We start from the raw sequence: 21136 nt of genomic DNA on the forward strand, positions 1-21136 counted from the left end.
ATTCAGTCCAGCCCCTGGAGCTCCTCCCTGTCTGTGATCATGACTCTGAGAAAGACCGAGTGGGGCTCAGTTAGCACCAGGCCTGAGGGGTCCCCTGGGATCCTCACATAGAAGCTCAGGCCAGAAAGCCGCTCCCTAGACTTTGTTTCATGGCTTCTGACTCCTGTGACCAAGCTAGGGGAGTCTGTGCTAGGTTTGGGTTTTGACTTCCTGGCAGGGCTGACTGGGAGCAATGATCTCCTGGTGCCTGAGTCCTGAGGTTCCTGAGCGAGTCACCCGCTAGGGCTCAAAATCTGGGGAGGGCCAGAGCCTGGTCCCTCACCTGAGAGGTGGGGTGGAGAGCAGAGATAGGCAAGGTTCCTGAGACAGTGGTGAACACCATGAAGGACAGGAGACCCCAGAGGAAGGTCAGCACCCCCAGGAAGGAAGAGGAGAGAAGATGCTCCTGGCAGTAACTCCTGCACTTGGGATCTGGCCCAGGGAACTGTCTCTGACAGAGGCAAATAACAGATGTTTATTGGGCAGCTCCTCTATAGCCAGCCTTAGGTCAGGTAATTGTGAAAGATTTAGGTTAATTACAGAGAACACACGAAATCGAAAGCCATTTACTTAATTTTGATTTGGGGAAAACTGAGGCAAAAAGTGTTGCAGACATTGGATCAGAGTCACACACACCAGAGCAGCAGGCAGATCACAATCCCACAGGGACTGTCTGCAGCCTCGGCCCCATCTCCTCCTCCTCCACCCAGGGGGCCTTATTAGGCATCTTGGACCCTGAGACCAGCTGGTGGATCAGACCTTTCTTCTTAGGGATCCACAGCTCAAGGCAGGTTTTCTGGTCTGGGAAGGGAGAGCAAATGGAGAATTCATGGTTTTACTCAAGAACTAAATTACCTTCATCAACGATCAGAGTCAGTGCGGGGAATGCCCAGGCCTCCCCTCAGTGGCCGATCCACAGCTCCTGCACTGGACCTGGACTCACTGTTTCCTGATGTGTTGGTGTGATCCCAGGGGCGTGTAAGGGAAAGGACTCCGCCCTCTCCTCCTGACCATGTACCCTGAACCCGCACAGGGCCCAACATCTCAATTGCTCTTTCATGAAGGAGGAAAGGAATGAATGAATGATTCTCAATCTCTTCAGATCTGGACCCTGGATTCAGAGTCCTAGGAGGTCCTGACCACACCTGTTGCCTGTCCATTCAGGGACTGAGAGCCATGTTCTGTCCCTTTGACCACCAGCCCCTGAGGCCACTCCCAGAGAAGAGTCTCCTGATGCCTGTGGTGTTGCTACACCATGGGAGGATTTGCAGGGCTGCCCTGGCCCCTGCCCCTGGGTCAGCTGTGGGTTCTTCCTGCCTGGAGTCTTTGAAGTCACTTGTAACCCCCCCTGCTCACAGCCTGGGACATTTCTGGCTCCCTGCTCCTTCCATGTCCTTCACCTTCCTCCTCCTCCTCTTCAGCTGGGACTAGTCATGCTCTGCACAGGTCCCTCTACCCTTCAGCCTTCTCTGGATTCTTCCGGTAACCTGAGTGACCAGGCCCACCTTCCCAGGCTATTGCCTGGAGGACACAGAATTCAGAGCAGAGCCTCTTCCAGTCACCACCTGCTCTAAAAACATTTTATTTATTTATTTATTTGTTTGTTTATTTATTTATTTATTTATTTATTTATTTTTTAGGGGGGAGAGAGAGAGAGAGAGAACATGAGCAGGGAGCTTAATGCAGGACTCCATCTCAGGACCCTGGGACCATGACCTGAGCCAAAGGCAGACACTTAACCACTAAATAACCTGGATGCCCCCCCCCTTTAGTCACCCCTGTCTGTAATCTGGCCAAACTGTGTCTCCAGTTGTACCAGAGCCTCCATGCAGTGAGGCCACAGGGAAATGGGAAAGAGAGAGCCCTGACGCAGCCCCTCTACTGTGTCCTGACTCTGCAGTCTCCCAGTTCTCTCACACTGTGTGACCCCAGCACATTTGATCCCCCACTGAGAGAACACTGCATAATGGTGCCCACTGCAATATAGGTAGATGCCCCCATGACGTCCCTTCATGGCACAGAAGGAGCAGTGCCAAAGTACATATTTATGCCCACAGCTAAGAGTACCAGCCTTCTGTGAAAACTGTGACCACTACTCTAAAGAGGTTCTCCCTGTAATAGTCAATCCACAGGCAGAAAGTAAAAGTCTTATTCAGACTGAGAAACCCTTTAGATTGGAGCTTCTCCAAACCTAAGCTCAGAAAGACTGGCTGGGCTGTTCTCATTTTCTAATTAATTGTTTCACAAAAGAGAAATAAATGCCTTCCCTTTCTATGTAAAGCTACCATACTAGAGAGAGGGCCTGATCTTTTCAGAAAGCTCAGGAAATGTTCCCAGGAAGCCAGTGGCTATAAAATTCCCCCTGATGTTGAGGATGCTGCACATGGAGATTTAGAAGGTTCCTGGTGCTGACGCTACAGAGATATCCAGGAAGAGCAGACACGTGACAGAGGACCAGTGTTAGAGGGACAGCCCTGTCCTGACAGACTGCCACCTGAACAGACACTCAACCTTGTGCAGGAGGCAGGGCCATCCTCAGGGGCACCTTGACAGAGCTCCCTGGGTCCCTGGGCCCCAGGCCCACTCTCATGCTGTCACCTCCTCTGTTTCTCCAGAGAGCCAGTGTCCCAACCCCTTCTCACTGCCAGCAACACCACAGTCACAGAAGATGACTCTGTGCTCCTGACCTGCTCCTCAAGTAACACCGGGGTCTCTATCCAGTGGCTCTTCAATGGCCAGATTCTAATGCTCACGGATAGGAAGAAGCTGTCCCAGGACAACAGCACCCTCACCATAGACCCTGTCAGGAAGGAGGATGCCGGGAAATACGAGTGTGAGGTCTCCAATCCGGTCAGTTTCCACAAAAGTGACCCTGTCAGGCTGGATGTGGAAGGTAAATGACACCTTGTCCTGTGTTACATCTCCCTGGGAAGATAACTCTACCAGTGATGTGCAAATGATAGAAGGCCCAGAGGGCAGGAGAGCAGAATAGAACCAGAGACCATTTCAGTAAACAAAATGGGAGTGTGGTGAAGACCTGAGTCTCTGAATCATATACACTTAGTTTCTGATCCTAGGTCTGGCTTTTATTGTGTGACCTTACACAAGATTCCTTTCTTCCTCAACTACCATTTTTTGTGTGGTAAAATATACATAAGTTTTATCATTTTAACCATTTTAGGTATACAGTTCTGTAGTATATTTGTATTTTTGTGCAACCATCACCACCATCCATTAAACACTCCTGCCCCTAAACCCAGTAACCACCACCCTGCCCGCTGTCTCTTATGACTGTGATTATTCTAAGTACCTTGAATAAGTGGAACCATAAGAATATTTGTTTTGTGTGTGTCGGTGTCTGGATTTCTTCACTTAGCATAAGGTCTTCAGGGTTCATCCATGGTGTGGTGCCCATCAGAATTCTGTTCCATTTTAAGACTGAATAATATTCCCTCATGTATGTGTATCACACTTTGTGTATCATTTGTCTGTTTATGAACTTTTGGGTTTTTTCTACCATTTGGCTCTTGTGAATAATGCTGCTAGAAACATGGGTGTACAAATATCTATTGAAACCCCAGCTTTCAGTACTTTAGATTAGAGACTCAGAAGTGGAGATGCTGAATCAAATGATAATTCTTTGTTCATTTTTTGATGAACTGCTAAACCATTTCCACATTGATTGCACCGTTTTACATTCCGAACAGGAGAGGCAGGGAACTTCCAGCTCCACATCCTCACCAACACTTGTTTTCTGTTTTGAATTTTTTATTTTAATAATAGTCATGCTAATGGACACGAGTTGATATCTTATGAAGGTTTTCATCTTCATTTCCCTGATGATGAATGACGTAGAGCATCTTTTCATGTGGCTCTTGGCTATCTGGATGTCTTTTTTGGAGATGTGTCTGTTCAAGTCCTCTGCCTATTTCTGATTAGATTTTTTGTTGTTGAGATGTAGTTCTCTATTATGGATACTAAACCCCTGTGGGATATATGAATTGAAATATTTCATTCCACTCTGTGGGTTGTCTTTTTTTGTTGTTGATAGTGTCCTTTGATGTACAAAAGTTTTTAATTTAAATTGAAACCCAATTTATCTTTTGTTACCTGTGCTTTTACTTTCATATCCACGAAAATATTGCCAAATTCAAAGTCATGAAGCTTCGCACTGTATTTTTTCTAAGAGTTTGTATTATTCTAACTCTTACATGTAAGTCTGTGATCTACTTTTAGTTAATTTTTTGTCTTTGGTGTTAAGTAAGGGTTCAGTTCCTTTGCATGCACATATTGATTTCCCAACACCCATTTGCTGGAAAGACTGACTTTTCCCCAATGTGAATGGTCTTGGCACCCCTGTCATAAATGGTTTGACCGTGTATGTAAGGGTTATTTCTGGAATCTCTATGATATTCGTCTATTTGTTTGTCTTCATGCGAGTACTACACTGTTTTGGTTACTGTAGCTTAGCGGTAAGTTTTGAAATCAGGAAAGATGAGTCCTTCACCTTTGTTCTTTCTTAAGATTGTTTTGGATATTTTGAGGTCCCTTGAAATTCCATATGAATTTTAGGATAGATTACTCTATTTCTGCAAAAAAAAAAAAAAGAGTCTTGGGTTTTGATCAAGATTGTATTGAATCTGCAGATCACTTTGTGTAGTACAGTCATCCTTACAATATTAAGTATTCCAGCCCATGAACATGGAATGTTTTTCCATTTATTTAGGTCTTTAAATTCTTTCAGCAATGCTTTGTAGTTTTCAGTGTGTAAGTCTTTCACCTCCTTGGTTAAATTAGTTGCTAAGTATTTTATTCTTCTTGATGCTGTGGTAAATAGAATTTTCGTAATTTACTCCTCAGACTATTCATTGTTAGTGTGTAGAAATACAACTGATTTTTGCATATCAATTTCATATCTTACAACTTTGCTGCATTTATTAGTTAAGACATATTTTATGTGGACCCTTTAGTGTTTCCTGTGTGTGAGTTCATGTCATTTGTGGACAAAGATCATTTTCTTCTCTCTAATTTTTTTTCTTCTAATTTTGATGTCTTTCATTTCTTTTTCTTGCCCCTCCACCTCTCACATAAGCTGAGACCAAGCTGAACCAGTCCCCGCATCCCCTCTCATCCGCCTTAATTCACACATAATTCAAATGTTCACCTCTCATTTTCACTCAGCCTCAGCCTGCACACAGCTCCTTCTATTAAAGGTCTTTCCTGGGGATATCTGGGTAGCTCAGCGGTTTAGCACCTGCCTTCGGCCCAGGGCGAAATTCTGGAGTCCCGGGATCAAGTCCCACATCAGTTTCCCTGCATGGGGCTTGCTTCTCCCTCTGCCTGTATCTCTGCCTCTCTCTCTCTCTCTCTCTCTCTGTCTCTCTCTGTCTCTCTCTGGGTCTCTCATGAATAAATAAATAAAATCTTAAAAAATAAAAATAAAAAAGAAAGGTCTTTCCTGTTACGTGGCTGCTGCAACGAGAATCATGAGAGTCACTACTGAATCTTGGTCCCACCTGCCCCATGTGGAATCTGTCACCAGAGACTCTGCGTGTCTCCCACCTGCCCCAACATCTTTCATATTTCTCCAAAACTTTCTCCTTTTTTTTTTCTCCAAAACTTTCTTCATCACTAAGATCACAGTCCAAATCGCCGTTTTCTATGTGGACCTGGTTGGGTCTAATTGGTCTTTTATGGGTTCAGTTCCTACTGTTGCTGTAACAAAGTAGCACCACCTTAGGGGCTTAAAGCAACACAGTTGCTGAATCCTAGAGTTTGGTAGATCAGAAGCCTGACACATACATATCCATAAGTATCCCCCAAGATAAGTTCCCTCCTACAGGCTGGCCAATTTACAACCTTAATTCCCTGTTGCCATATACAGTCACATATTCACAGTCTCTGGAGAGCAGGGTATGAAATCTCTGGGGTCACTCTTTGCCTGCTGCCCTCAGGTTCCACTGTCTTCACTCTCGGGGCCTTTTCCATCCAGCAAGAGGAGTGATATCACTAGAATATCATCATGTAAAATAGATCATGTCACTTTTGGAATACAAATCAATCCATCAACAAATACACAATCTCATAAGAGTCTTCTGATGGCACATCGAATAAGAAACAGTACCCCTCCTGTGGCACCCAAACCCCTGCATGATGGGTCCCCAGACTTCAGGTGCCTTGGCTGCTCAGGTTTGAGGACAGGTGGATGTGAGTACGGAAGGTGGGTCTCCAGGTTTTTTCATTCTTTGGAGTATATCCCATTTATTTTTCTTGTGTGGTGAGGTCATGAAGACTGCAATCTCAGGATCATTGTCTCCCTGAAAACTGCCATTGTCATTTTGAATGATGCCTTTTCCTCCTACACCTTTACCCTCCATGGTGTCTCTTGAGCCAGGGCCCTTCCTCTGGGACTTCAGATTCATCACCTGCTTTCTTTGTTTTTAATAATAAATTTATTTTTTATTGGTGTGCAATTTGCCAACATACAGAATAACACCCAGTGCTCATCCCGTCAAGTGCCCCCCTCAGTGCCCATCACCCATTCACCCCCACTCCCTGCCCTCCTCCCCTTCCACCACCCCTAGTTCGTTTCCCAGAGTTAGGAGTCTTCATGTTCTGTCTCCCTTTCTGATATTTCCTACCCATTTCCTCTCCCTTTCCTTCTATTCCCTTTCACTATTATTTATATTCCCCAAATGAATGAGACCATATAATGTTTGTCTTTCTCCGATTGACTTATTTCACTCAGCATAATACCCTCCAGTTCCATCCACGTTGAAGCAAATGATGGGTATTTGTCGTTTCCAACGGCTGAGTAATATTCCATTGTATACATAAACCACATCTTCTTTATCCATTCATCTTTCGATGGACACCGAGGCTCCTTCCACAGTTTGGTTATTGTGGACATTGCCACTAGAAACATCAGGGTGCAGGTGTCCCGGTGTTTCATTGCATCTGCATCTTTGGGGTAAGTCCCCAACAGTGCAATTGCTGGTCGTAGGGCAGGTCTATTTTTAACTCTTTGAGGAACCTCCACACAGTTTTCCAGAGTGGCTGCACCAGTTCCCATTCCCACCAACAGTGCAAGAGGGTTCCCTTTTCTCCACATCCTCTCCAACATTTGTGGTTTCCTGCCTTGTTAATTTCCCCCATTCTCACTGGTGTGAGGTGGTATCTCATTGTGGTTTTGATTTGTATTTCCCTGATGGCAAGTGGTGCAGAGCATTTTCTCATGTCCGTGTTGGCCATGTCTATGTCTTCCTCTGCATCACGTGCTTTCATCCCTGTGCACATGTATTTGGGAGGGCAGCCCCTGCAAGGAAGGTGTCTCAGGCTACCAGTAGCTGGGGATGCCGGGGCTTCGTACACCCAAGCTGCACACACTCCTAGACAAAGGGAAGCTCCACTCAACAAGTCCAGCATGGCTACTGTTGCCCAGGACTGCATGAGGGTCATGACTGTGGGAAGAAATACTGTCTTTATGTGAACCCCAAGGGTACTCTGGAGTCCAGAATGAGTGCTGGCTCCAAAGCACCATCTGGATCAGCCATCTATCATGGTTGATATTCCAAGAAGCAATTCTCTGGTACCTTTCCAGGACTCTGAGCCTCTACCCACTCTGAGAGGTTCCCTTGATGCCTGTCCTGGTGCCTGAGAGTGGGAGAAATGTCACCTTTGCACATGTGCTCTCCTTGTCCCAACCGTCTGTTAATGCCATGAGTGACTCTCCTCCTCTCTCCTCTGCAATGCCAACTAGACGCTATACCTCTAGGCACTAATCCATTTAACATCAGAAAAGGCAAAGGTTTTCTTAAACATAAAGGAGCTTCAAAGACCACACAGAACACCAGACTCAGAAACTTCCCAACCTGCTCATCTAAGGTGTCTCCCTCCCTATCATCCCCTGTCCTCATTCTTTTTTTTCTTTAATTTGTATCTGTATTCTATTTTATTTTTTATTTAAAAAGGTATTTTAAATCGGCTCTATGCAAGCATAACATCCAACACGGGGCTTGAATAGACAAGCCTGAGATCAAGACCTAATCTGAGATCAAGACTTGGATGCTTCAACAACTGAGCTATCCAGGAACCTCAATTTTTATTTTTTTTAAAGTAAACTCTATGTGGAGTCTGAGCCCACCATCCTGAGACAAGAGTTTCATGCTCTAGGTATTGAGCTACCCGGGCGCTCCCTTTTCTTCTTTTACTTTCTTCATTTCCTTTTTTCTTTTTCATTCTTTTTTTCATGTCACATCTTAGACTTTTGGCTGTTTTGAATCCTTGATCTGCCCCCTCAAACACAGTTGCCTCCTAACTCATCTTTCCATCCCTGCCCAATCCTTTCTCTCCCACCTTGGCACCTCAAGTCCTGATAATCCCTGGAGCTTCAAGGCTCTTCTCCATTAGGGTCTCCTTAGGAACTCAGGGACCTCATGACCTGCCACAGGAGGGTGAAACAGGCTGTTTGGGAACGAAATGAACCTCACCCACCAACATTACTTTGTATTGGTCACAGCCAGAGCTTCCTCTTGGAAGGGATGAAGGTTTCAAGGACCCCAGAGTCCTCCGCCCAAATTTCTCCCTTAAGGAAATCTGTGATTTGCTTTCTGTAATGATTTGTGCTGTTGAGCATTTCCTCAGAAGCTTATGGGCCACTGTACATTTTTGGAGAAATATCTTTTACAAGATTTTTTCCTGTTGTTTATTTTATTGATTGTTTTTTAGGATTTTATTTCTTTAGGGATGCCTGGGTGGCTTAGTGATTGAGCATCTGCTTTGGCTCAGCTCAAAATCCTGGGTTCCTGGGATCGAGTCCCATATTGGGCTCCCCACATGGAGCCTGCTTCTCTCTCTGCCTATGTCTTTCCCTGTGTGTGTCTCTCACAAATAAATAAAATCTTCAAAAAAAAAAAAAAGATCCCAGGACCCCAGGATCAGGACCTGAGACAAAGGCAGACACTCAACCATTGAGCCACCTAGGTGCCTCACATGTATCCTTATTGTCATATGTGAGTCTCCTTTATATTGTCTGCTGGCTAGCATCCCACTGTAAGAATAAACTTGTTGCCCTCCTCAAAGGCATCAGGTTGAAACCCTTGTTTTGCTATCATAGCAAGATTTCTGTACACTGGAATATGTCAACATCCATGGATATCCAGTGGTCCCAACACCATTTGTTGAATACAGTTTTTTCTCCATTGAATGGTCATGATATCCTTATTGAAAATCATTGGGCCACAAGTGTCCAGGTTTCTATCTGGGGGGCCAATTCTGTTCCTTTGGTCTCTATGTCTGTCTTCATACCACATCCCCATTATATTGGTTACTGTAACTTTGCAGCCAGGAAGTAGGAGTCCTCTAACTTCATTCTTTTTCAAAATAATTTTGGGTGTTAGAGGTCCCTGAGATTCCACGTGAAATTTTGGATATTCCTATTTCTGTAAAATATTTCCTTAAGAATTTGATAGGGATGCTTCTGGCTGGCTCAGTTGGTGGAGTATGGGACTCTTGATCTAGGGGGGGATCTCAAACCTAGGGGTTGTAGGTTTGAGCTCCCTGTTGGGTGGAGAGATTACTGAAAAATAAATATAAAATATACAGGGATCCTGGGTGGCAGAGTCGGCTAAGCATCTGTCTTTGACTCAGGTCATAATACATTGGTCCTGTCTTTGAGCCCCAAGTTGGGCTCCCTACTAAGTGGCGAGTTTGCTTGTACATCTCCCTTTGCCCCTCTTCCTTCTCTTGTTTCTCTCTCTCTCAAATAAATAAAATCTTTTAAAAAATAAAATCTTTAAAAATTTTGATAGGGATTACATTGAATCTATAGATCTTCTTTGGTAGCATTGTCGTCTTAACAATATTAAGTTTCATCATCCATGAACATGGGATTCCATTCCATTGATTTGTGTGCTTTGTAATTTTTGTCAGCAATGTTTTATAGATTTCCACATATAGTCTATTGACTCATTAACTCAATTGCTTTTTAAGAAAGATATTTATTTATTCATGAGACACACACACACACAGAGAGAGAGAGAGAGAGAGAGAGAGAGAGTGAGAGAGAGGAGCAGAGACACAGGCAGAGGGAGATGCAGGCTCCCACAAGGAGCCCAACATGGGACTCCATCCCTAGATCCCTAGATCATGCCCTGAGCTGAAGGGAGATGCTCAACAGCTGAGCCATCCAGGCGTCTCAACTTAATTCCTAAGTATTTTATCTTTTTTGACGTTATTGTAAATGGAATTGTTTTTCTTAATTTGCTTTTTAAACTTATTTAAATTTAATTAATTACTGTATAATGTGCCATTAGTTTCAGATGTAGAGTTCAGTAATCTGTCAGTTGAATATAATACCCAGTGTTTTACATTACGTGCCCTCCTTAATACCTATCACCCTGCTACCCTATCCCCCACCTATTTCCCCTACAACCCTGTTTGTTTCCTATAGTGCAGTCTCTTATGGTTTGTCTCTGTCTCATTTCATCTTATTTTATTTTTCCCTCCCTTCCTCTATGATCCTCTGTCTTGTTTGTCATGTTCCACATATAAGTAAAACCATATGATAATTGTCTGTCTTTGATTGATTCATTTTGCTCAGCATAATACTCTCCAGTTCCATCTCCATTGATATAAATGTTAAAATTTCATCCCTTTCATGGCTAGGTAATATTTCATCGTGCATATATACATATATATAACTATATATATATATACACACACTATTTGCCAATACCTTCTTTATGCATTCATCTGCCAATGGACATCTGGTCTCTTTCCACAGTTGGGCTACTCTGTATATTGATGCTATAAACATTGGAATGCAGGTGACCCTTCAGATCACAGCATTAGTGTCCTTCAGGGAAATACCTAGTAGTGCATTGGTGAATCATCAGGTAGTTCTATCCTTAATTTCTTTAGCAATCTCCATACTATTTTCCAGAGTGGCTGTAGCAGCCTGCATCCCCACAAAAGAGTCTTCCCCTTTCTCTGCACCCTCACCAACATTTGCTGTTTCCTGACTTGTTCATTTAACCATTCTGACTGCCATGAGGTGATATGTCATTGTGGTTTTATTTGTATTTCCATGAGGCCAAGTGATGTGTAACATTTTTTTTTTCATGTCTCTGTTGGCTATTTGTATGGCTTCTTTGGAGAAGAGATAGGCAAGGTCTCTGAGACACGGTCTGAACACCCTGGAGGACAGGAGACCCCAGAGGAAGGACAGCACCCTCAGGGAGGAAGAGGAGAGAAGATGATTCTGGCAGTAACTGCTGCACTTGGGATCAGGCCCAGGGAACCGTCACTCACAGAGGCAAATAACAGATGTTTATTTGGGCAGATCCTCTATAGCCAGCCTTAGGTCATGTAATTGTGAAAGATTTCAGGTTAATTACAGAGAACACAGCTAATCGAAGGCCATTTACTTTTTTTATTGGAGTTCAATTTGCTGACATATAGCATAACACCCTCCGCTCATCCCATCAAGTGCCCTCCTCAATGCCTGTCACCCAGTCACCCCCACCCCCTGCCCACCTCCCTTTCCACCACCACTGGTTCGTTTCCCAGAGTTAGAAGTCTCTCATGTTCTGTCTCCCTCTCTGATATTTCCCACACATTTTTTCTCCTTTACTTGATTTTGATTGAGGGGAAATGGAGGCAGAGGGCGATGCAGACATTGAATCAGAGTCACACACACCAGAGCAGCAGGCAGATCACAATCCCACAGGGTCTGTCCGCAGCTGCGGCCCCATCTCCTCCTCCTCCACCAAGGGACCTTATTAGGCATCTAGGGACCCTGAGACCAGCTGGTGTATCAGATCTTTCTTCTTAGGGATCCACAGCTCAAGGCAGGTTTTCTGGTCTGGGAAGGGAGAGCAAATGGAGAATTCATGGTTTTACTCAAGAACTAAATTACCTTCATCAACGATCAGAGTCAGTGCGGGGAATGCCCAAGCCTCCCCTCAGTGGCCGATCCACAGCTCCTGCACTGGACCAGGACTCACTGTTTCCCGATGTGTTGGTGTGATCCCACGGGCGTGTAAGGGAAAGGACTCCGCCCTCTCCTGACCATGTACCCTGAGCTCGCACAGGGCCCAACATCTCAATTGCTCTTTCATGAAGGAGAAAAGGAATGAATGAATGATTCCCAATCTCTTCAAATCTGGACCCTGGGTGCAGAGTCATAGGAGGTCCTGGCCATACCTGTTCCCTGTCCATTCAGGGGCTGAGAGCCATGTTCTGTCCCTCTGACCACCAGCCCCTCAGGCCACTCCCAGAGAAGAGTCTCCTGATGCCTGTGTTGTTGCTCCACCATGGGAGGCTTTGCAGGGCTGCCTTGGCCCTGCCCCGGGTCAGTTGTGGTCTCTTTCTGCCTGGAGGCTTTGAAGTCACTTGTCACCCTGCCCTGCTCACAGCCTGGGACATTTCTGGCTCCCTGCTCCTTCCATGTCCTTCATCTTCCTCCTCCTCCTCCTCCTCCTCTTCAGCTGGGACTAGTCCTGCTCTGTGCAGCTCCCTCAACCCTTAAGCCTTCCCTGGATTCTTCTGCTAAGCCCTGTGACCAGGCCCACCCTCCCAGGCTATTGCCTGGAGGACACAGAAATCAGAGCAGCAGTGTCTGCTAGGTTCCGTGAGGAGCCAGCTTGCCCAGGTCACCAGGAGAATGAGCTTTCACTGTGCCCTCATCCAGGGCTCTTTCCCTCCATGACACTAACAAGTGGAACACACATGACAGGGTCATGTGGTCCCTTGATCTACTCTCGACGTGACTCATCCAGGGAGTCAAAGGCAGTAGGGGCAGGTTTGCAGTCCCCAAAGGATGATGGGCTCATTTCGTGTCTTTTACTCCTGACTCATATCCTCCTCCTGGTGAAACTCTTTCTTCCCAGTGGTTCCCCAGACTTCCTCAGACCCTGAGATCATGACCTGAGTCAAAGGCAGACACTTAACCACTAAATAACCTGGATGCCACCCTCCCATTCACCCCTGTCTGTAATCTGGCCAAACTGTGTCTCCAGTTGTACCAGAGCCTCCATGCAGTGAGGCCACTGGGAAACGGGAAAGAGAGAGCCCTGACGCAGCCCCTCTACTGTGTCCTGACTCTGCAGTCTCCCAGTTCTCTAACACTGTATGATCCCAGCACATTTGATCCCCCACTGAGAGAACACTGCATAATGGTGCCCAACTGCAATATAGGTAGATGCCCCCATGACATCCCTTCATGGCACAGAAGGAGCAGTGCCAAAGTACATATTTATGCCCACAGCTAAGAGTACCAGCCTTCTGTGAAAACTGTGACCACTACTCTAAAGAGGTTCTCCCTGTAATAGTCAATCCACAGGCAGAAAGTAAAAGTCTTATTCAGATTGGGAATCCCTTTAGATTGGAGCTTCTCGAAACCTAGGCTCAGAAAGACTGGCTGGGCTGTTCTCATTTTCTAATTAATTATTTCACGAAAGAGAAATAAATGCCTTCCCTTTCTATGTAAAGCTACCATACTAGAGAGAGGGCCTGATCTTTTCAGAAAGCTCAGAAAATATTCCCAGGAAGCCAGTGGCTATAAAATTCCCCCTGATGTTGAGGATGCTGCACATGGAGATTTAGAAGGTTCCTGGTGCTGATGATACAGAGATATCCAGGCAGAGCAGACACGTGACAGAGGGCCAGTGTTAGAGGGACAGCCCTGTCCTGACAGACTGCCACCTGAACACAGACACTCAACCTTGTGCAGGAGGCAGGGCCATCCTCAGGGGCACCTTGACAGAGCTCGCTGGGTCACCAGACCCCAGGCCCACTCTCATGCTGTCACCTCCTCTGTTTCTCCACAGAGTCAATGTCCCAACCCCTTCTCACTGCCAGCAACACCACAGTCACAGAAGATGACTCTGTGGTCCTGACCTGCTCCTCAAGTAACACTGGGGTCTCTATCCAGTGGCTCTTCAATGGCCAGATTCTAATGCTCACGGATAGGAAGAAGCTGTCCCAGGACAACAGCACCCTCACCATAGACCCTGTCAGGAAGGAGGATGCTGGGAAATACGAGTGTGAGGTCTTCAATCCGGTCAGGTTTCGCAAAAGTGACCCTGTCAGGCTGGATGTGGAAGGTAAATGACACCTTGTCCTGTGTTATAGTAATACTACTGAACTGTATACCTAAAATGGTTAAAAGGATAAACCTTACGTATATTTTACCACACAAAAAAAATGGTTATCGAGGAAGAAAGGAATCTTGTGTAAGGTCACACAGTAAAAGCCAGACCTAGGATTAGAAACTAAGTGTATTTGATTCAGAGACTTAGGTCTTCACCACACTCCCATTCTGTTTACTGAAATGGTCTCTGATTCTATTCTGCTCTCCTGCCCTCTGAGCCTTCTATCATTTGCTCATCATTGGTAGAGTTATCTTCCCAGGGAGATGTATTTGTATTTTTGTGCAACCATCACCACCATCCATTAAACACTCCTGCCCCTAAGCGTAGTAACCACCACCCTGCCTGCTCTCGCTTATGACTGTGATTATTCTAAGTACCTTGTATAAGTGGAACCATAACAATATTTGTTTTGTGTGTGTGTGTGTGTGTGTATGTGTGTGTGTGTGTGTGTCTGGATTTCTTCATAAGTAAAACTATATGATAATTGTCTGTATTTGATTGATTCATTTTGCTCAGTATAATACTCCCCAGTTCCATCTCCATTGATATAAATGTTAAAATTTCATCCCTCTGATGGCTCGGTAATATTTCATCCTGCATATATACATATATATAACTTTTTATTCATATATATGAATATATATATATGTATGCTATTTTCCTTTTTTTTTTTTAATTTATTTATGATAGGCACACAGTGAGAGAGAGAGAGGCAGAGACACAGGCAGAGGGAGAAGCAGGCTCCATGCACCGGGAGCCCGATGTGGGATTCGATCCCGGGTCTCCAGGATCGCGCCCTGGGTCAAAGGCAGGCGCCAAACCGCTGCGCCACCCAGGGATCCCTGTATGCTATTTTCCAATACCTTCTTTATGCATTCATCTACCAATGGATATCTGGGCTCTTTCCACAGTTGGGCTACTCTGTATATTATTGCTGTAAACATTGGAGTGCAGGTCCCTTCAGATCACAACATTAGTGTCCTTCGGGGAAATAACTAGTAGTGCATTGGTGGGGTCATGAGGTATCTCTATATTTAACTTCTTGAGGAATCTCCATGCTACTTTCCAGAGTGGCTGTACCAGCCTGCATCCCCACAAACAGTGTATGAGTCTTCCCCTTTCTCTGCACCCTCACCAACATTTGCTGTTTCCTGACTTGTTAATGTGACCATTCTGATGGCCGTGAGGTGATATCTCATTGTGGTTTTACTTGTATTTCCATGATTCCAAGTGATGTGGAGCATTTTTTTTCATGTCTCTGTTGGCTATTTGTATGGATTCTTTGGAGAAATGTCTGTTTGTGAATATCCAATGGAAAAAAGACAGTCTCCTCAAGGAATGGTGTTTGGAAAATTTGAAAGTCATATATAGAAAAATTGAAACTGGACCATTATCTTATACCATATACCAAGATAAACTTAAAATGGATCAAAGACCTAATCATGAGACAGGAATCCATCAAATTCCTAGAGGAGAACACAGGCAGCAACCTCTTTGACCTTGGCCACAGAACTTTCTGCTAGACGCATCTCTAGAGGTAATGGAAACAAAAACAAAAAGGAACTATTGGGACTTCATTGAGATACAAAGCTTTGCACAGCAAACAGTTGACAAAACCCAACAAAGTCCCTACAGAATGGGAGAAGGTATTGGCAAATAGCACTTCAGATAAAGGGCTAATATCCAAGATATATAAAGAACTTTTCAAACTCAACAACCAAAAACCAAAGAATCCAGTTAAGAAATGTAAAGAACACATGAACAGACATTTCTTTTAATTTCTTTTGGGGGTAGTTTGTTGTTAATGCTAACAACAGAGAGATTTTGTATGTTGATTTTGTATCTTGCAAATTTATTGAAATTATTTATGAGTTTGACAGTTTTCAGGGGGATCTTTATGTCTTTGGACATATAATCTCATATCATCTGCAAACAGACATAATTGTACTTATTTCTTTCCAATTGGTTGCATTCTGTTTTTTCCTTCTAATTATTTTGACTTGGATTTCTGAACTCTGTTGATTACACCTTGTTTAAATGGTATATGTATCTTCTATGTAATCTAGAAGAAACATTTTCAGTGTTTCATCATAGAGTATGATGCTAGCTACGGGCATTTCATATATATATTTTTTAATTTAATTTATTTTATTTTATTTATTCATGATAGGTACACAGTGAGAGAGAGAGAGAGAGAGAGAGAGAGAGGCAGAGACCCAGGCAGAGGGAGAAGCAGGCTCCATGCACCGGGAGCTCGACGTGGGACTCGATCCCGGGTCTCCAGGATCGGGCCCTGGGCAAAAGGCAGGCGCTAAACCACTGCGCCACCCAGGGATCCCTACATATATATCTTTATTATGATGTGGTAGTTTCTTGTATTCCTAATGGTGCTAGTATTCTGTATACAGTAAACCACTTCTCTACAGGAGGTTTTCGCCATGAGAGTCAATCCACAGATCTGGAAGTGAAAAGCTTCAGAGTGAGAAATCCTGTAGATTGAAAACGTTTTGAATCCTAGGCTATGAAGCCTGTCTCATTCCTTAGTAAATTGCCTTCCCTATTTTCCATAAAGCTGCCTTGGACACAGAGAGGGAAGGGTTATGAGTCTTCCTCCCCCATGAAAGGTATGTAAGGAAAGAGGCTTGACTTTTAAAGTCACAAAAATTGAAGAAACGAATCCATGGGGGGGGAAATGCCACCCGATTATGAGGATTATGGACACATGGATATAGGAGATGTTCCTGCTGCTGATACTACAGAGCTGTCCAGTCGGAGCAGACACGTGAATGAGGCAATGTGAGGGCCAGATGGGGAGGCATAGCCCTCTCCTTACATTCAACAGTTGAACAAAGACACTCATCCTTCTGCAGATAGCAGAGCCATTCCCCGAGTCACTATTACATAGCTCACTGTGGCCTTAGGTTGGCCAAGATCTCAGAGGAAAGAGCATAGGCCTAAGCTCCAGGCTCATGCTCCTTCCATTACCTCTGTTTCTCCACAGATCCAGTGAACCAGCCCTCTCTCTAGGCCAGAAATGCCATAGACATAGAACATAATGCCAATGCCATAGAACAGAAAGACTCTGTGGTCCTGATCTGGTCCACAAATAACACTGGGGTTCCATCCAGTGGTTCTTCAGTGGGCAGAATCTAAAGCTCATAGAGTGGATAGAGCTGTCTCGGGTCAACAGTACCCTGCCCATAAGGCCTGTCAGGAGGGAGGCTGCTGGGAATTACCAGTGTGAGGTCTCCAACCTGGTTAGTTCCAGCTAAAGTGATCCCCTCAGAGTGACTGTGAGCTATGAGTGACCTTCAACTCCTCCACTTTCCTTCCTGTATATTTTCCTGGCATGGGATGGATAAAGACCTGCAGGAAGTGTAGGCCTGTAGGACTTTGTGGATAAGATAACCAGACTAAGAATAATCTTGTAGCCTTTTGGTTCTGATATGTACCAGCTGTTGGACCTTGGGAAAGACACTCAAGCTCCTGAGCCTGAGTGTTCTCATCTATAAAAGTGGAAACAACAGCTGGATCTTAAGGCTGTTGTGAGGGTTGTTAATATGAGCTCATGAGATGAAATCCTGAGACAGCTTCATACACAAATTTGGACTCAATCAAATTTAGCAGCTATTATGTTTTTTGTCATTAACCTTTTTGTTACTAGCTGTAATATCACGTGGAATTGGGATTCACTGTTGTCTTCTCACATTACAGGTCTGTGACCTTCACTGATTTAGTTAAGCCCTTTCACACTTAGACGCTCATTTTGCACAGTGGGGATTACACCCTCAAGAGCAGAGAAGAAGATGAGATTAAATATAAAGTATATCCAAAGTGCTTTACACAGAACTGCCCTCAGAAGTCATCAGCTAATGTTATTCCCTTTAATCAGTGTTGAGTGGACAGATAAGGGTCTCCCTGTAGGAGCATCAATGAGAATGAAAGGGAAGACACAGGGGAGAAGCATTTTGTGATAGGAAGATGAACAGAATGGTGGTACTGGTGGGGGACAACATGAGAATTAGAGAAATTTCATGGTTTCATCTGAAAAGAGATATGATGCAGCAGTCTGGGAGTGAGGACTCTGGTGACAACCACCCAGACCTCAGTGGCCTTGACTTCCTCCATAAGCAGGCCCTTCCTTCTTGGCCCCTCGTGGTATCCCCAGATTTTACTCATACACCTTCCCTTCCCTTTTTACATATTTCAGACAAAAGAAACAGCACAGGCCTCCGTTTGGGGTCCATCATTGGCATTGCACTCGGGGTTCTGCTCGGACTAGCACTCGTGGCTGCCCTGGGGTGTCTCCTGCTCCACACAAGGAGTGGAAGGTATGATGGCATTTCTCACAGCTGATCCTGTCCCACAGCTGACTTCCAGGCAGGAGGGAGAGCCAGTCCTGACCTAGGATTCCGGTGGCTCCTCCAGGGCTCCCAACTGCCCCCTGGATTGTCCCTCTCATTCCATCTGGCTCCTTCCTCACCAGCTGCAGTCCTGGATGCTTCCTTCACAGCCTAGTTGGTTGTAAATTTTTTTTTAAATATTTATTTATTTATTTATTTATGATAGTCACAGAGAGAGAGAGAGAGGCAGAGACACAGGCAGAGGGAGAAGCAGGCTCCATGCACCGGGAGCCCGATGTGGGATTTGATCCCGGGTCTCCAGGATCGCGCCCCGGGCCAAAGGCAGGCGCCAAACCGCTGCGCCACCCAGGGATCCCCTAGTTGGTTGTAAATTAGACACAATTGGGGAACAGCTCCTCATGGTGGTCCTGGTTCACTTGGCAAATCTACAGCAGTGCTGACAGGAGTAAGGGCTCAATAAAGGGCATTTCTCATGGTTTATTTAAGTCCACGAGTCCTGTGGGGGGGATTTGCAGCCTCAGGATGTAAGGGAGGTCCTGGGGAAGCTCACACAGCAGAGTGGAAGAACCTGACAGGGCACGTGGGATGGTCACCCCAAATTGCAGATGCAGGAACCATGACAACATCACGCTCACTTGTGTGAGACCAGAGAACCTGGGATCACCTAGGGAAGGTCCTGGGATGTACTTTATGCCTCTTCCAGGAAGATGGAGATAGAGGATGGGTCATTGTCACATACAGCATCTCCTGGCCTTAGGGGGCAAGGGAATTACACAGCAGGGGCCCCACATTCAGGGATCCAGCATCCCCAGGGTTCCCAACATGTCCTGAACATGATGCTGCAGCCTTGCCCCTTCTACAAATTCAAATTCTCATGTTTTATATCTTTCCTGGGTGGTCCATCACTTTTCAGAACACGTTCTCCTAGATACCATCAACCTCTAAGGCTTCGTATCTGGGCCAGGACAGACTTGCTCCAATGCCTTTCCTTATCCCCTCTCCTGGGCCCTTGCCCTGCTAAACAACAGTGGTGGAGAGAGGGTTTCTGTAACTCATGCCTGATTGACTCTCCTCCTTATCCCCAACTATAACAACAAAACTGTGACCTCGCCCTGCAACCCTCACACTTAAGCCTGATCTTTCTTAGGGTCAGTGCCTGTCGTGATCTCAAAACTCCGGAGCCCAGCATCCACCCCCGGTGAGTATCTCTTCAGCCCAGGCATGTCTAGGAGCTCTATAGTCCCGCCCCACAGTGTCCACTCCTGGAGTCACCCCATGGGGTTTCTGACCCTTTCTCTGGGGCTTCAGCACAGGCGAACTCCACTGTCCATATTCCCTGACTTCTGGAGTTTGGATCATGGGTCATAACCTGGCATTCACTGTGCTCTAAATGGCCCATGGGTCTCTCCCTGGGAGGTGCTTCTTCTTCCCTGGACCCTGAGAGCTCAGGACCTGTCCCTGCCTGGGATGGTAGGCCCAAGCTTCTTTACAACTCTGGGTGCTGACCTCTATCTCTGCCCCCAGGCCATGGTGCAGCCAGCAGGTGCACATACCCGGTAAGTTCACTCCTTCTCCTACTCTTTTCACTGGGATCCAGGTTGTCTCAGCTTAAGGTAGGACCAGCAAACAATTTAGCTTCATTTGCATACACTGCCTCCCCTAGACTAGCCCGGACAAGGCAAGTCCCATTCTGGCCAGGAATGTACCTCTTCTGAGGCAGGATCCAGCACCCCTCCGCCCCCGGCCTGAGATTTCTTATTCCCCTGAGATAGCCAAAGTTGAACCCTGGATTCCAGCCATGGGCTGGGTGGGCCCCAGGGGTCCTGGGCTAACAGGAATGGTGCAGGGAGTACAGTGGGGAGTGGTCTGGGAGAGGGTTATGGGTCAAAAGATTTGTAGAATGCTGTTCAAGAGGCAGAACTGGTCACTCCTGTAGAGAAATGACCCTTCCTCTCTGCTACCAACACCCATTCTCTCCTGTTAGGACTCCCTGCCCAGCTCCACAGCAGCAGTTCCTATGTACCAGGTGAGTGTGGGCAATTGAATGTTCTGGTCCCTGAAGCCCAAAGGGGCCGTGGGTTTGCCCAAGCCTGCCCTAGGCTGTGCTCTCAGTTTCAGAAAATAGAAGAGCAAGGGGAACAGGGGGTAGTAGGGGGAAGAAGGGGCCTGAGGCAGAAACATGCCTCATGGCCAAGGTCCCAGAGAGCGGCCAGGTGGGACTAGAACCTGAAAGTCACACAGATAAGTTCACAGAAGGTTACAGGAGCTCAGAGGCCTCTTCTTGTTTTACAGGAATTACAACACCCTGAGAAAAACATTTACTGCCAGATCAACCACAAAGCAGAAGTGGCTTCCTAATTACCTCATGGCACTTCTCCTTCCTATCACCCAGACCCTAGGTGGGGTCAGAAGCTGCAGCCTGTGCCAGAGAACCAGTTCTAAGCCTTGAGGACAATCAGGGACATGGACCCAGGGTTGGATACCACATGTTCTCTGGAGATCCACAGGCTTGCCTGAAACAAAGACCTGCATCTCCCAGGAAGTATATGTTCCCAGGGAAAGTTTCCTTACCCCTGACTC

The 21136-nt window shown here is 45.7% G+C and overlaps 1 protein-coding gene across 1 annotated transcript in view; it reads left to right on the forward strand.

The window, feature by feature from the left end:
• CEACAM28 (carcinoembryonic antigen-related cell adhesion molecule 28) overlaps positions 1–20932 on the forward strand; it is a 57574-nt gene extending 36642 nt beyond the window's left edge. Inside the window, 8 exon segments of the mRNA NM_001097546.1 lie at positions 2657–2932; positions 13869–14144; positions 18403–18523; positions 19704–19727; positions 19729–19754; positions 20081–20112; positions 20541–20582; positions 20849–20932. Coding sequence (NP_001091015.1) covers positions 2657–2932; positions 13869–14144; positions 18403–18523; positions 19704–19727; positions 19729–19754; positions 20081–20112; positions 20541–20582; positions 20849–20914 — 863 coding nt within the window. The 3' untranslated portion in view covers positions 20915–20932.
• Positions 20933–21136: the final 204 nt, after the last annotated feature.

Source organism: Canis lupus, chromosome 1, assembly GCF_011100685.1.
Source record: "Canis lupus familiaris isolate Mischka breed German Shepherd chromosome 1, alternate assembly UU_Cfam_GSD_1.0, whole genome shotgun sequence".
NCBI lineage: Eukaryota > Metazoa > Chordata > Mammalia > Carnivora > Canidae > Canis > Canis lupus.